Genomic DNA, 17,345 nt, shown 5'->3' on the forward strand with positions numbered 1-17,345 from the left:
TAGTAACAGATTCACCAATATTAATCTAATAGTAACAGATTCACCAATCATGACAATAACATAACCATTCCTCGACACTTGAAAAAGGATAATATTTCGAAAACCGGTTCGTGTCAATTGCCATATACAGTTTCCTCCTGTTACATCCGCTGTACATTCCCTTCTAACCTCAAGTTATTTTCATTATGCTCCCCAACTACAACAACCACTGGCAAGAAGCCAGACACAGAAACACTAATCGTCAACCAAACCAATATCACGTACCCTACAACGGCCCTGTCTTCCATCAACCTCTACCACCTACCAATCGCCGGCCACCAACCAACCCATCCAGCTATATCCCACCCCATCGCCGACCTACCTACAACACAGCCTACCAATCAAGAGATAACCATCGACCTGACCAACAACAGAAACGACTACCAGCCCACTGACGCCAAGAACCCTTTGTGAAGGTGTTCTTCCAAGTTTTGCAGTGCCTCCATCATTTGGCAATCCTTACCCTTCAACAGCAAGGCCAACCAGCGTTTACCTTCAAACGCAGAGTCTCTGAGTTGGATAGTTTTATCCGTCCAGCAATGAAAACATCAGCTGTCGACGCGAATATTAGCTCCCTCAATCGGACATGGCTCTGTAAGGTTACGCAGGTCCTGATCGACCATTACCAAACCACACTTCAAGAGAAGCTGACCACCATTCGTACCAAGTCTTTATCATCACCTGCCGTCGACCGCATCGTTTCTCATGCCCTGTCCTGGGCCAATCGCTCCTATGGGAAACGTCTCACTCAAGCTGTAATCACCAAATTCTACCAAACAATCAACGAAACAAAAACCAGAGTAACCATATCTCTACCAACTGAAATGGACACTACACCTGCACCATCTAGAGCCACCACGCTGCCGAACCAAACCCCTAAACGAGCCCGAAGTTCACCTACTCCTAGTCCAGCAGACATAGGTAAACGCTCTCGTAGAGAGGGCACACCCCTTCTCTTTTCACTTTCAGACTCGTCTTCCCCTTCCATACCATCTGAATCTTCACCACGTGATCCAGGATCCGCCAACCTTTCTTCCTTCTGTGCGTTTTTGGACCAGCAAACCACCCCTCAGTCTCCATCCAAGTCGAGACGTGTATCCAGTCCTTCCCCCCCTCGAACCAGATCCCAGTCCGTTCCCAATGCTACAATTCTAACAACTACCAAACCAGTACCAATCACACCGTCGACGACCATTATATCCGCTACCAAACCGTATTATCACCAAACCAAGGACAAATCATTATGGAAGCTACCTGCTCTAAAGAAATCTACCTTAATAATTGGATCATCTAACCTGAATCGAATTACCAAAACCAGTTCAGACACCGAAATACATTCTTACCCCGGTGCCCAAATCCATCACATACAGTCAATCCTGGAATCATACGACCATGATCCCAAACCTACTACCATTAAACCTTAAAGACACAACCGATTTTGTCAATAAAATAAAAAATCTTCCAGTTCCCTCAAATGCTATTTTAATTTCTATCGACGTTTCTTCTATGTATACCAATATCGATAACACTACTGGTTTAACGGCAGTTCGTAAAGCTTTTAATAGAAACCTAGATCCAAACAGACCCGACGATGCAATTCTACAGCTTTTAGAGATATGTCTTAGTCGAAACGATTTCACATTTAATGGTAAAACATATTTACAAACTTCAGGGACAGCAATGGGCAAACGATTCGCCCCTTCGTACGCAAACCTTTTCATGGCAGAGTGGGAACGTGAGGTGTTGCCCCTCTGTCCATTTGACCCACTTTTTTACGGACGCTTTTTGGATGACATTTTTATGGTTTGGACTTATTCTATCGAACAGTTTTGGGAATTCTTTGAAATTCTCAACAACCACCATCCTTCTATCAAACTAACCGCAAACGTGAGTGACAAAAGCATAGACTTTCTCGATACCACAGTCTTTAAGGGAGATTCCATAGCAGAAACAAATAAACTGGATATTAAAGTGTATTTCAAAGAAACTGATACTCATCAACTCTTGCACAAGAGCTCCTTTCACCCAAAACATACCTTTTCTGGTATAATTAAGTCACAAGTTTTACGATTTCATCGAATTTGTACAACCAAGCCTGTACGATTGTTTTCTCAAAACTGAAAGAGCGTGGGTACTTTTTTACGAAACATAAAAAATTCCACCTTAACACAGATAGCAGCTAAAAACAGACTTCATGCCGAAGTACCTCCAGGTTTAAGAAGTGCTCCATGTTTGTCCAGTAGAAGCAAAACATGTCCTTTTATATCAGAAACTCATTATTTTGTAATCAACTCTACGAATAAAAGGTATCCGATCCAGGAACATCTAACATGTGAACATTCGAATGTAATATATTTAATTTCATGCAAGAAATGCCCCAAACAATATGTAGGAGAAACTAAGAATAATTTACGAACTCGCTTTAATGCTCATAGGTCAGACATCAAATTAAAGAAAGACAAGCCTGTTTCTAATCATTTCAACCTCGACGACCATTCAATAGACGATCTCACCCTAATCCCAATTGAGCGTATAGAAATTGACTTGCCCGAAGATGAAACTACCAAATTCCGTCAATCTAGGGAGGCCCATTGGATTGAGACATTGAATACAGCAAGACCTATAGGACTAAATATTCATCATAATGTAGGCATAGCACCCTTTGTTGTCCCGTTTAATACAACCAGCAATCGAGCAAGCAAGATAGTTCATGCCCACTATAAGAGCCTTCAAGAGAAATTCCCCCATGTCTATAAGCAGAAAATGATAGTTGCATATTCAAAAAATAAGAACTTAAATGATAATATTGTTCATAGTAAACTAAAAACAATCAGTACATAATAGATACTATACTATATTTTTTCTAATTTCAGATCAGAATAAGAACAGAAGAAAACCCAATATCAAGACCCTTAATCCTAATTTCTAAATAAAGTGTCTGCTCCACCCTAGGCCTGTACATTTGGGAGAATCAAACCCTCCCTTCCCCGAAAACTAATAGATTCACCAATCTTGACAGTAACAATAATAGATTCACCAATCTTGACAGTAACACTAATAGATTCACCAATCTTGACAGTAACAATAATAGATTCACAACACTAATAGATTCACCAATCTTGACAGTAACAATAATAGATTCACAACACTAATAGATTCACCAATCTTGACAGTAACACTAATAGATTCACCAATCTGGACAATAACACTAATAGATTCACAATCGGGACAATAACACTAATAGATTCACCAATCTTGACAGTAACACTTATAGATTCACCAATCTTGACAGTAACACTAATAGATTCACCAATCTTGACAGTAACACTAATAGATTCACAATCTTGACAGTAACAGATTCCACAATCTTGACAGTAACAGATTCCACAATCTTGACACTAACAGATTCATCATCTTGACACTAACAGATTCACCAATCTTGACAGTAACACTAATAGATTCACCAATCTTGACAGTTACAGATTAATCATCTTGACAGTAACAGATTCTACAATCTCAAACTAATAGTGACAGATTCACCAATCTTGACAGTAATTCTTATAGATTCACCAATCTTGACAGTAACACTTATAGATTCACCAATCTTGACAGCAATAGTTATAGATTCATCCTAACAGCAATAGATTCACCAATCTTAACAGCAATAGTTATAGATTCATCTTTACAATAACAGATTAACCAATCTTGACACTAACAGATTCATAATCTCGACATTAACAGATTGCACAATCTTGACAGTAACACTAATAGATTCACAACTTTGACAGTAACAGATTAATTATCTCGACAGTAACAGATTCCACAATCTTGACAGTAACAGATTCCACAATCTTGACAGTAACATATTCATCATCTCAACAGTAACAGATTCCACAATCTTGACAGTAACAGATTCCACAATCTTGACACTAACAGATTCATCATCTTGACACTAACAGATTCCACAATCTTGACAGTAACACTAATAGATTCATAATCTTGACAGTTACAGATTAATCATCTTGACAGTAACAGATTCTACAATCTCAAACTAATAGTGACAGATTCACCGATCTTTGACAGTTATAGATTCCACAATCTTAAACTAATGGCAAAGATTCAATAATCTTGACAGTAATTCTTATAGATTCACCAATCTTGACAGTAACACTTATAGATTCACCAATCTTGACAGCAATAGTTATAGATTCATCCTAACAGCAATAGATTCACCAATCTTAACAGCAATAGTTATAGATTCATCTTAACAATAACAGATTAACCAATCTTGACAGCAATAGTTATAGATTCATCTTAACAGCAATAGATTAACTAATCTAGACAGTAATAGTTATAGATTCATCTTGACAGCAATAGATTCACCAATCTTTATCTATTATAGACAGATTCACCAATTTTGACAGTAACAGATTAACCAATCTAGACAGTAATAGTTATAGATTCATCTTGACAGCAATAGATTCACCAATCTTTATCTATTATAGACAGATTCACTAATCTTGATCTATAATAGATTCACTAATCTAGACAGTAACAGATTCACTAATCTTAACCGTAACAGATTCACCTATCTTGATCTATTACAGACAGATTCACTAATCTAGACAGTAACAGATTCACTAATCTAGACAGTAACAGATTCACTAATCTAGACAGTAACAGATTCACCTATCTTGATCTATTACAGACAGATTCACTAATCTCGACAGCAACAGATTCACCAATTTTAACAGATTAACCAATCTAGACAGTCATATATCCACAATTTTTGATATAATCTTGACAATTGACAAATTGATGCTTAAAACTAAGACAACTGATATGACAACTGATCCAACAAAGATAAAATTCATCAATTTTACTCAACACTAACATTTTCTAATCACATGCCAGTAATAATACATGTTCAAATAGGACTGTAAGAATTATGGTCTTCACAAATATAGACATAATGCATTTCTAAGAGCTTGGTCGAAATACAGTGATTAGATAACAAAGTTCTATAAAAAATGGCGTGGCTCATGTTTGCCTTTAATCAGCATCAAATTACATTAAACAATGAAAAGGTCTAGAGAATATTATTGAAGTGAATTATGTGACATTTGTAAATGTCATGTATGATAATAACAAGGTAACGTCAGCAGTACAATCAGATGTAAACAATATAATGAGTCATATACAAGGTGAAAGTTGGTTGGAGTATTCTTAATGAGTGCTATTGATCATTTCTACTGATGAAGAGGTTGATTTATCAATGTACCTTTTACTATTTATAGCTATTACTCACTTCATTGCCTCTTGTCAAGTCTACCACTATAGCCTACTGGACATGTAGTTTAAATCACCACATAAATACCTATATGATCAACATAAGTCTATGATAAGATTGACAGTAGAAACATAACCAAATTAGCATAAAAAATGAATAATCTAGCACTCTTCATTTTAGATGAAAAGATTTTTCATACTGCATTGAATTTGTAGAAAACTTGTGAAAGGCTTGAATAAAGTTATTCAAACAAATTTAAAGGACTTTTCAGACTAACTTGAATATTATAGAGTTTGGCTGATTGCAATCTCCAGAAAATTCAGATGCTCTTTATGCTATATCAATGATCAAAGGAAGGTCACTGTGACTGATCAGAAACTAATCAAAGGGTGAAATCCTCTAAATCATGTCTTGTCACAATCTAACCAACATGAAAGAACTATCAGGCTGATATGGAATTGGTTTCTAAGACAGAAAGTTAATGAATGTTTTGCCGACCAAGATCCCTACAAATGCTTTAATGATGCATACAATTTTAGATTAGGCTATCATTACTTGGCCAGAGCATGAGAGCTTGTTTCTGTTTTATTTGTGTTTTCAAGAAAACATCTGAAAATAACAGTCATCTTGAATCAGTCTTCAATGTATTTGAAAAAAAGGTTGATCTATGTGACCTACATAAGAGAACTTTTACAATTTGAAGGATCACTCTCTTGTCATAAGCATGTAAAGGTTACATAAGACTTTTTATTCTATGTCAGAATATACATAAATGTTACAAAAGCAACAATGAAAGAAACAGTCACATTGTAATTGTGAGGATCATATCTACCAGATAGTTCCAAGAAACAAATATATTTCACAAGATAACAACTTAGTCATTTAGATTCAAAAGATCTTTTCAAACCTCTTTAAACTGGATTATCCAATCCAGAAACTCACAAATATCACCTTCCACCAAAACCAGAAATGATTCTGAGCACCATAATCATCAGCTACAATATCAGAAATATTAGGTCTAGGTAGTAGAACATTACGTACTTACTATACTATTACCAGGAAACCTATGGTATATATCTAAGATAACATATCAACAATAAATAATTTATCAATCTGGCTTGTTTTCTACAATGTAAAGCTTAGAATTTACTGTATAGATTTCATATTACTATATAAGACCTTGGAATACTAATTTAAGTGTGTCAAAGCATCTTTTATATTTGAATAAATATCATTGTAATCAACTTACGGAATAAACTAAATAAAAGGTTCCAAAATTCAAAACAAATACTTTTCAAACTTTGTAAAGAAATCAAATAATGATTTATAAAAATTAAGGGAACCATATCAACTTCAACTTGACCCTTAAACTAAGATAACTTACTAACCTATTTCTTACATCATAATAATAACCTATAACATCTTACTACGTCCTAGTTCAACAATCCAATATTCCAATATAGGTATTAATCATCACTGACTAACACTTCCTACAGATAACAACAATCACAAAACATTATGTCACTGATCAACGTATACCACTTCCAGCAATATCCCAATACAAAGCCATCACCAACTCACATCTAAACACACTGTGGCACCGATTCCTCAATAAAATCTTATTATAGTAACTAGCCGGAACCGATTCTGTGTTACATTGATAAGAACATTGATAATCAACATAGTTAGCTAGTCATTCGTAAAATCTATAGAAGACATCATTGAACTTTCACCTCTCACCAGTCAAAATACCCCGGTTCAATCACTGTATTCATCCCATAAAACGTACCATAATTCATGAACTTCCACTTGGACTTCACTAGCAGCACCGGTTTCTAGTAAAATTTTACTACAGACAGTACGACGCCAATCAGTTTCCTGTTACCATGTTAATAATAGATAGTTGAAGAGTAAAACGATTCCATAGAAAACTCTATAGTAATGTGTATTGATTTTCAACCATGCTGCCAACAAGCCTACTGCCTCAATTTCAAATTCCAGTTAACTGAATGAATAACAATGTGACCTAACATTTCTTAATATAACCAATCAGCTTCATTGATTGTATTATTATATTATGTCTAAATCAAATACCAGCAATTCATATTTTATATAAAATACACAAAAAACATAACAGACAATTACTGCTAGTCTTGTTTATTTCAAATTGTGAACCATTATCATTGTTATTTCCACTTTTTTTCTTTACAAGATTTGACTTTTGCTATCGGCCTTAAATTTGTCAACTCGCAGCGAAATGAATTTGACTAGATAGAAATACATTAATGTTCATTTTTCATGTAGAAAAATATTTTTCATATATTACATATTTTCAGTAAAAAAGTCAAATGGAACTTCCTTATATAAATGGTGAGACAGTTCCATTATGGGTTGAAATTAGAGTGATAAATTATTAACTTTAAAAATGTGTATTTTGGATGGATTGTAGATGGAAAAATAGGTTCAAACTCTTGTTTCATTTTGTTAACCATCTCCCAAATCAGTATGCAGGTATTCAAATAATTTCATCTCTAAAAGAGCCAAACTGAGCTAAAAATCCCCTGTTTGTCATGTTAAGCTGACTGGAACAACAAAATTGTTTTGTCAAAATTATGTCATTCTGAACATAGACACCTCTATGGAATCCACTTCTCGAACTGATTGATATCGTGCCCACTTTAATTGGTCTTTATGACACTTACTGCTTCTTAATGATGTCACAGCTGTCATACCTTGTAGTCTCTGATATTTTGGGGCACAGATTTTGCCATGGATATCTGATACAATGGCAATATTCTTGTGATCTTTGTAAAACCACAATGTATAATATTAGTTGTTGAAACCAGGCTGACTCTGTGGAGTATTCAAACTCACATGAAATAATGCCCAGCAGTCAACAATTCATCTCACTACCAACTAAATAACTATCACAAAGATAGGCCAGTGCTTTCATTGAGACTCGTCTCAATACACCCTAACACAAAGATACTTGTTTGAACTACTGTCCAGTTTATTAAAAGTTAACTACCCTGTTTAAAGAAAGATTATATTTTTTCATGTGTTCTAAAAAAATTCAAAACATTATAATCTTATTGAAATATAATTTCTTAAAATACTCAAAAAATATCAAATAGGATCTGTGTCACATATTGGTGTATTTTGGCAATCATAGCTTTTACATTGGGATAATTTAAAAAAAACTGTGTTAAAGGTCATGGTTTGCCACATTCAGGGCCAATTTCAGTCTAGAATATATGACTATATGAATAGTCTCCAGAAGTATGAGAAATGAATGAAAATCGCATAATTCATTCAATTATTTCTATACATGGTGGGGTTTAGAAAAAAGCTTATATAGAATACTTCTAGACACACATTGTAATGTTTATAAACACAATCCAGAGCAGTGCTTCTCAACAGGGGAGGAATTAGAAGATCATGGGGAGGAATTGTCAGATCATGGGGAGGAATTGTCAGATCATGGGGAGAATTGTCAGATCATTGGGAGGAATTGTCAGATCATGGGGAGGAATTAGAAGATCGTGGGAAGGAATTGTCAAATAAGGGAAGAAATGGGAGGCAGGGTGATATATGACAGAACTCAACCTCATTCAGCCTGCAAATACAGAAAATCATTAATGAACATTCGGGCTAAGGGTCACATTGAACTTATTTAGATATTTGGAGTATGATTTGATATCCATTCATGGTTAATTGCTGAATACATTTTTCGAGTGAAATGAGTTTAAAAATGACTTATTTATTTTTGGGAGTAATAAATTTGGAAAAACTCTTCCAGGGAGGAATGTTATCACTGAGGTTGAGAAGCACTGACCAAGAGATTTAGGTAAAAAGCTTGTTCTACTAAAATCCCTGAGTATAGTTTGAGTACGATAGAATGAAAGGAGAGATTGAGATCAGAACACTAGTTATTTTTTTTTTGCATTTGGAATTGGAAGAAAAAAAAAGCTATTGTGATCATCAATAAATTTCAATAAATTTTCTCTGTTTTATTCTATAGTTAAGAAATACCATCAGTTTAATTGTAAATACTGTAAGTACCTTAAAACAAATAGCCACAATGGAGGGTGTTTCATCAGTCTATGCTATTGGGTGTGGTTTAGAAAATTAATTCTGTTTCTATCTATTCTCTCTTACTTTTAAGGCACTAGGCCTACAGTAACTGTACGATGTGATGGTTTCTGCATCACATTTTGGTTAATCATGTTTTTAATAATAGAAATACTCCAAAATAGTAACTTTGAGTTGATAAGAGTTTAAAGCCACAAGAAAATTATTATTTTAAGAATTTATTTTACAGAAAGGAATTTTCGGTTTAAAGGTAATGTCATTTGAAAAATCACATGTTATTTCTGAACAGGAGGTGTAAAAGTTCTATGACCCAAAAGATATTCTAAGATTTTATTTTAAATTTTTGTGAATTGATACAGTAGTTCGATTCAGGAATCCCAGATCGGAAGAGTAAAACTTAATGTTTGTTCAGAACTATTATCAAGCTAATGTGCTTCAATTGAATCAAAAGTTTTGTGTGAGTGTGACAGCTCCATAACATTCACTGGTATCATAGATATTATAAAAGTATATTGCATAAACAATAGAATCTAACTGATCCACAGAGAACACAATTCTAGGAGCCATACAGGTACTGAGTGTGCCTAACTTGAATCATCATGCTTTGTTTGGCAAAGCTTATAGGCTACTGGAGTACTGGTAGTGGTTGGCTACAAGAAGAGATTGCCAAACATTTTGTGCTTAATGAGCCATAGAGTTAATTAATTATCTGATTAAATCTGACCTATGTTTACATAAGTAATAGATTGATACGTGGACAACTGTTTACCTTCAACTCTAGCCCACTTAAAAATATTCACACTTGAAAATTAGAAATCTCACCTGAATTTTAATCAATATGTTGCAAAGTGAACATAAATCAACTTACCGTTATTGGAACCACGAACGTTAAAATACTGGCGTGGACACCACAAATAAATCCTGACTCACGTTGAGTAAAGATTGAGGAATTTGATCGTAAACATCATCAATTTACCTGTTCAGGTAAATATTAATGGGAAATAACTCGCGTTTGTTATTACCGGAAGTTTCTTCAGACATTTTGTTGTCAAGGCCGCTGATCAAGTTTTATTCTGTTTATTTCACTTTTCTAGTCGATTAGTCCTGAAGAAAGTAGCCTACATAATTTCAAGATGACTGAAGTTGAAGAACAAGTTAACAATACTTACATCATCCGACCGAATTTTCAACACAAGTAAGATTTATATTAGATAGTTTCTGTCATTTCCACAGTCCACTGGCACTGAGAATGTAACTTCCACTCTTCTACTAGTTCTCTAGTTCAGTTCTGATTTCATCTGACGTCGTCCTTTGATGTCAGAGTCTGACATTAAGTGTCGCTTCAAAATTTTCTGAGTTGTGTGGAACTGATTTTGATTAAGGTTCCTTAACTTAAGTACATTCTGCAAGATCCCCCATAATTTCAAATAAGTAGTAGTAGGATCAAAATGAAAGTGTGATACCATAGCCTACTGTCACTAGATCTACACTACTCTACTGTATGTGTTTGCCTTCCTAAAATGGTAACTTACATTTAGTTATGTTTAGGCCTAAATCAAATTTTACTCATAAGTTAGGGAAGAGTTGGTATTTATATACAAGTTTATAGAATGTATTTGTGTTATGAGATATTTTCGGTTAGAGTGTGAAATTTAATATGTTTTGCAAAAGTTTGGTCAAAATATTATCGCTGAGCTTATTAGGTTTTCTGCTTTGATTTTCAATTATCAAAAACCAAAGATTTTTAACCAGTAATTTACAACCTACCGGTATTAGTATTACTGGGAAGAAATTACTACAGTCTGTAGGGCCTAAGCTTATGGAATGTTTTTTTTCATACTTCATAATGATGACTTTGATAATAATAATAACTTTATTTTGGCAACTAGGTCTTGGTAAAATAAACTAAATTATCGATTATCATAGCTATGAATTGATAATTTCAATTATAGATTATCAAATGATTGATTATAAGTTACATTTTCTCAACTGTCCCTGTTAACAATCTAAGTAGTAATCTCAATAAGCTATAACTGATCAAAGCAAGAATATACTCTATGACACAAAAATAACCCATGGAATTAAAAATTTGGCATGTTTTTGATTGAATATTTGCATGGTTTATCAATTGAAATATTTCGATTATCAACAGATTATTGATCAGTAGCATACAGATTGCCAATCAAGTCGCTGATGACCTGGATTCACTGATGGCCCTTAGGAAAATGGCAGAGAAAAAATTTCATAATTTTCACTTGTTGTCGATTAATTAAAAGTTTGCAATATATAATTATAACTAGGTGTTGACTTTAATTGCTCTAATGTGGATATGTTGTTCTATGCGTGAAGTGCAAATTTGGTTGATTTCATTCCTCAGTAAGTTCATAATTTGACCATAAATCTTGTCTGCACTGTGTAGACAAAGTTTGCTACAAACATAGTGTAGGATCAAAGTAAACGGTGGGGTAAGCTATCAATGTTTACGATTTAAACTTCATAAAATATATATACAATGTAACATGGATGAGGTAAGAAATATAGAAATGTAAACACTGTTTCTAAGATGATATCAATTATTATTTTTAAAAAAAGCCCAATTTGTTCTGGCTGAGTTTTTTGAAGCTCTTTCAATGTTGGTAAAGATTTGACTTTGGATCAAGTTTTCTGATAGAAAACCCTTTGAAAAAAAATTAAATTTTGTACCTTTGACATAATTTTTAACCTTATTCTCTAGTTCATAGAGCTGCAATTTTCAGTGGTTTACTTAGACAGTAAATTTTGGGTCATGACATAAATAAGCGTGTGTGAAAAACTTCTTGTAGAAATGCAGCATGATCAAATAGATTCTATAATATAGGTAGGATGACTGAAAACTGAAATCTCTTAAACATTCTAAAACACTACTTGTAATTGGATAATAACTTACTCTGTTGCTGTCTTGTTTGAACACCAAAATTCTCATAGTGACAAATTTACTTGTAGTCATTTTGGAAGTGTATTATTCTAGTATGCTTCTACTGGTATTAAAAGTAATTTCTCTTTTCTGGTGCCAATTTAAGTGTGATGATAAGTTTTTGAAAAGCCATTATACTATACTGTACTATATAATTTTGACTAATAAAAATGAAGTTATAACCTGAGAAATTTCCACATGAATGATTTGATTAGTCTAATTTTGACAGATATCATCAGTTTTATGTGTTGACTCCTTAAAAAGTTTATATTAAGTATGAAAGTTTTTTAGAATTTGGCGTAAAAGGTTATGTGATGAAACAGTTAAAAAAGATTTTGAATAATGAAAGCCTAAAAAGGGTTAATTTTTTTTTGGAATTCAATTGATTTAAGCTAACTAAATGATTTTATGCTGTGTGTATATATTGTTATTAATATTACAATTTGTGGAAATTTTAGTTTAAGGATAAATTGGCATTATTATTTTTTGTTCACAAATAGTTTTTAGGATATTGTGGCATTTTAAAAGAGCTTCATTAATATTATTATTTGTAGTAATTATGTTAATTGTTTATTATTAGGATTTATCTTTCATAAAATCTTTGCAGTTTAATATGTTTGAAGGAATACTAAAAGTGACATTAATGTTTCATTTGGAATTTTGTTTACTTTTTAACCTGTGAATTCCAGTATCAGTAGCCTATACAAAGTAATTGTTTTGAAGTGTATTGTTATGGTAATGTAATATATTATGATGGCCTAGAATAACCTGAATGATTATTATTGATTGGAGTGAGTTATTTATGACAGGAACAACAGTGAATTGAATTCTGGTCTAGGTATTGATTCAGCTGGCTTGTTATGTTTTGACTTTAGCATTTGTTGGATTATTTATTAAGTAAATTGTTACTTTTTGGCTTAAAATCCTATGAAAATTTGATAATTTTGTGATTCATGCAACAGTAGAATAGTAAAATTTGATGTTGATTATTATTTTACACTGTCATATTAAAACTAAGTATAACTGGAGAGAGATTGTGTGGTCAATGCTAACGCTACCCTCAGTGCTGGGATTGATAGGTACTGATTCACAATATTTAGATGTATGAAATATAACAATGTTTAAAGTGTAAGTGTTTGTTACTAGCTACATACTAATAACATGTACTGGAACTAGAAAAAATTTATGACAGATTTACTACTACTATACAGTTGTAGATCAAACGGGATAATATCCTTGATTAAATTTTACTGAAAAATTATATAAAAATTAGGTATTTTAATCTGATTTCACATCTACTTTAATGTCTTTAAAAATTTGTTGCAGAAATTATTCTACAAAGTAATCTTATCTGATATTTTTGTTTTTTGTAGATTTCGACCAGCAATAGTTAAAGAAACAATTCATTCAGTATTAACTGAATTTTTAGCTGATAAAACTTACAGTGCAGATGACACCACAGACTGGACAAAAACTATCTCTGATACTATTAAACAGAAATTAAAAGGTTAGTTGTAAGCACAAGTTTGAATTTTAACAATGATCCTAGGATCTTCACCAGTATATTGACCTATTTAAGATAAGTGTTGTGTCTCAGTGAGGACAGAGCTTGATATTTAACAACATGTGTTGAATATTTAAAGATTTCATTTCATTTTTAACTCAAGTTGATATCTGGTCATCTTTACGTTTTACTATGTTTTAATAATGTATTTTGTATAGATTTGGGATATGATAGATATAAGTTTTTAGTACAAGTAGTTATTGGTGAACAGAGAGGAGAGGGAGTCAAGTAAGTATATTGAGTATATTGTTATAGTTCAATAATATAGAACTTTTATACACTCAAAGCACTTCTATGTTCAAAGCTTATAAGCTGTTTTCTTATTTGATATGTATTTGGAACAGTTATGTTTCTACTTGCATGTTCAAATTTCTGTAATATCAAAAGTATTTGAATAGGTTACAACATCACTGAAGCACAAACAAATGGTATTCTGAATGATATGGGAGATCAGCATGGTTCAAATAGAAGCTTTAAGTGTCCTCAAAACACAAAACAGAGTCTAGAAAGCAAAGTCCTGTTGAATCTTGGATCTTGTATGCTGTCTCAGGAAACAATTTATACCAATAACAATTCCTGAATTCAGATGATCAGCAATGTTCTGAAGGCATATTGTTAAAGTGATATGTTGATGATAATTGCTGCCAATATGATTCCTTGAATTGTGTTCAAGATACAAATTATAAACTGTTAATTTGTTTTATTTAGAATGGCTTGTAGATGTTTTTGGGATTCTGATACAGATAATTTTGCTCAAGATGTATTTATAAATGTAAGTAATATGTTTTAATATTACAGAGACAAGTTAATATCATTGATAGTGACATACTAGCAATATATTATAATTTGTGAAGCTGTGTTGTAAAAGTAGTATTATCCCATGATGTTTTCAATGAGACAATGTATGGACATATTAGATTACTGGACTTAATGTATTATTTCTACTGCTGTTATAAATTGTGGAACCCACTTATTCATTGTAATCTTAGGCATTGTTAATTTTTTTATATATAACTAGACGATGCAAAACATTGCAATTTGACCTAGTATTATCCCTAGATGAACTAAATGTGCAATTTTCACTTTCTTGTTTATTTCACAGCCTGTTTTTATAAAGCTTTTAACAATTTCCTAATATTTAAATTTTTTTTTCTACTTTTTCAGGATTCTTTGTTCTGTGTTGCTGCAGCTTTTGGTGTGTTTTATTATTAGAAACAAATTTGATTGAATTCAAACTGTGATATTTATTGTGAAAAGAAAAAGATGCAAAGAACATAATTAAAACTGAAAACTTTTGAATTGAGTCGAAGGGAATGTGTGTTGATATGCAGTGAGAACCATCATCAGTTCCAGAGAATAATTTGTTGAAAAATAAACACTTATCATCCTCATGTTTTAAAGCCTTCACATGATGTGAATCATCTTTAGCACTAGTTTCTTTTGATGATTACGAAACATGTTCATGGATTTCATAAAGAGTTTATATTAGATATATTTTAGTTGTTAGGTGTCAAGGCTAGTATTTTAGCTGTATTGATGTTTCACTTCCAGTGTTGACTTTCCTGTTAATGGATATTTGTAATCAAAATAAATTGTATATTTAGTATGTTGTATACTGTGTCTTGAACTCAAATAATAACACTATATCATTGATAAAACACACATTTTTATACACCCACATCTCTCTATGTGGACATATATTGTCGGCACCCCTGTCAGTCCGTTTGTCCGTCCGTCAACATTTGCTTGTAAACGCTCTAAAAACTAGAGTTTTTGATGGAATCAAATGAAATTCAGTATGTGTATACACGAAGATCAAGTTTGAATTGGAGCTATTTTCCACCGTTAGAAGCAGAGTTATTGCCCTTGCCCCAAAATCTTGAATATGCTATTACTCTCTTAGTTTTCAACCGATTTTGATGAAACTTAAAATGGATGTTATTGGACCTAAATCGAAAGGTTTGAGAAATTTTAGTTTACTTCTGATTAAATTTAAGGCTTTTTCAAGATTTAGGCCTCTTACGTCAGTTTTAAGGAGTTATTGCCCTTTTACCTCTATACAGTAAGTGCTTCTATCAACATCAATTGCTCGTATATACTCCGTTCGTCGGTCTGTCCGCCCGTCAACATTTGCTTGTAAACACTCTAAAAACTAGATTTTTTGATGGAATCAAATGAAATTCGGTACGTATAGACATATTCATAAACGAAGATCAAGTTCGAATTTGAGCTATTTTCGACCGTTACAAGCAGAGTTATTGCCCTTGCCCCAAAATCTTGAATATTTACCTCATGCCACGGTGGGCGTATATGGCTGTAGTCCACTATCTTTAATTTGTTATGCCTGTCATTTTTCATTGTAATTTCACATTGACAATATATTAAAACGATATTTTCATTTCAGTTTGTCTTTTTATTCATTTATGATCATATGTTTGCATGTTCATAAGAATTTGCGTATTTAAGCAGATTTTTCTTACGCTAACCTATGTACCCTGAAGGTCACATATCCCAACATATCTGAGACTACTTGATTAGCTTACGTGATATATGGATGAGAGCAGGGGCGCAGATCGCTTTTTCAATGCGGGGAATTCATTGCAGAGTATAGCGGCATGAAAACGTTTCAGTTGAACTGGTGGTGTTAATTTTCACTAAGGAATAAATAGTTAAAAACCTTGAATTTTCACAATTTTCGATTAAATTCGCACATTTGGGTTGATCAAATATAGGTACATAAAAGTAAATAGAATATTTTAGAAATCTTTTCACTTTCAATTGACAACGTTTTAATTACCGGTATGCAAATTTACATACTGCCCTTTTAAGAAAATAATGATAAAAAACACACTAATTTACATGGTGATCTGTAAAACATATTGTCCAATCTCATACTGTTTATTATGTTACATACAATCAGAAGTGAAAATGTACAAACTGCCTAGAATTTCACACTTAAATAGCCATTTAATGAAATTTGAAGAACATCATTATATAAAATCTTCGGGCGATATGACGCGAGGGCGAAATGACATTGGTTTTAGAACGGGCTGGATAATAGAACTGAGGGAATACCCTTGATCACGTGACAACTCCACAGACGAGAAATTCCCGCCAGCGTCTATGTTTTAGTAAGTGAAAATTCAGATATTTTTGTTTTGATTGTGATTTATTGCAGTTTATCGAATGCAATAACAGAATAATTGTATTTTCCTTCAAATGCTGGTGCGATCTAGATTGAATTAAATTCTAAAATGGATTTTATTCATGTTGTTGGCATCAACTCCTTGATAATTGAATCAAAATGGCCGCCATTCCAAATCAAAACAAAAGATAAAATGGGATCTAAATTCTATTCGGCCGAATGACATCTGATAAATTTCTCCGTGATAATTTGTATACTTGAT

The 17,345-nt window shown here is 32.9% G+C and overlaps 1 protein-coding gene across 1 annotated transcript; it reads left to right on the forward strand.

The window, feature by feature from the left end:
- The first annotated feature begins 10,448 nt into the window (after positions 1 to 10,448).
- On the forward strand, positions 10,449 to 16,341 carry LOTGIDRAFT_203677 (hypothetical protein). Its single transcript, XM_009052140.1, has 5 exons — positions 10,449 to 10,616; positions 13,748 to 13,881; positions 14,097 to 14,166; positions 14,647 to 14,710; positions 15,103 to 16,341. The coding sequence occupies exons 1-5, from the start codon at positions 10,555 to 10,557 to the stop codon at positions 15,148 to 15,150; spliced, it is 378 nt and encodes a 125-aa protein (XP_009050388.1). The 5' UTR covers positions 10,449 to 10,554; the 3' UTR covers positions 15,151 to 16,341.
- Positions 16,342 to 17,345: the final 1,004 nt, after the last annotated feature.

Source organism: Lottia gigantea (assembly GCF_000327385.1).
Source record: "Lottia gigantea unplaced genomic scaffold LOTGIsca_18, whole genome shotgun sequence".
In the NCBI taxonomy this organism is placed as follows: domain Eukaryota; kingdom Metazoa; phylum Mollusca; class Gastropoda; family Lottiidae; genus Lottia; species Lottia gigantea.

Bases quoted from the DNA above. Each gene is read 5' to 3' on its own strand.
- LOTGIDRAFT_203677 (XM_009052140.1), top strand. From the start codon at position 10,555: ATGACTGAAGTTGAAGAACAAGTTAACAATACTTACATCATCCGACCG. The intron at 10,617-13,747 runs GTAAGATTTATA...TGTTTTTTGTAG, and splicing joins CGACCGAATTTTCAACACAA to ATTTCGACCAGCAATAGTTA. The intron at 14,711-15,102 runs GTAAGTAATATG...CTACTTTTTCAG, and splicing joins CTCAAGATGTATTTATAAAT to GATTCTTTGTTCTGTGTTGC.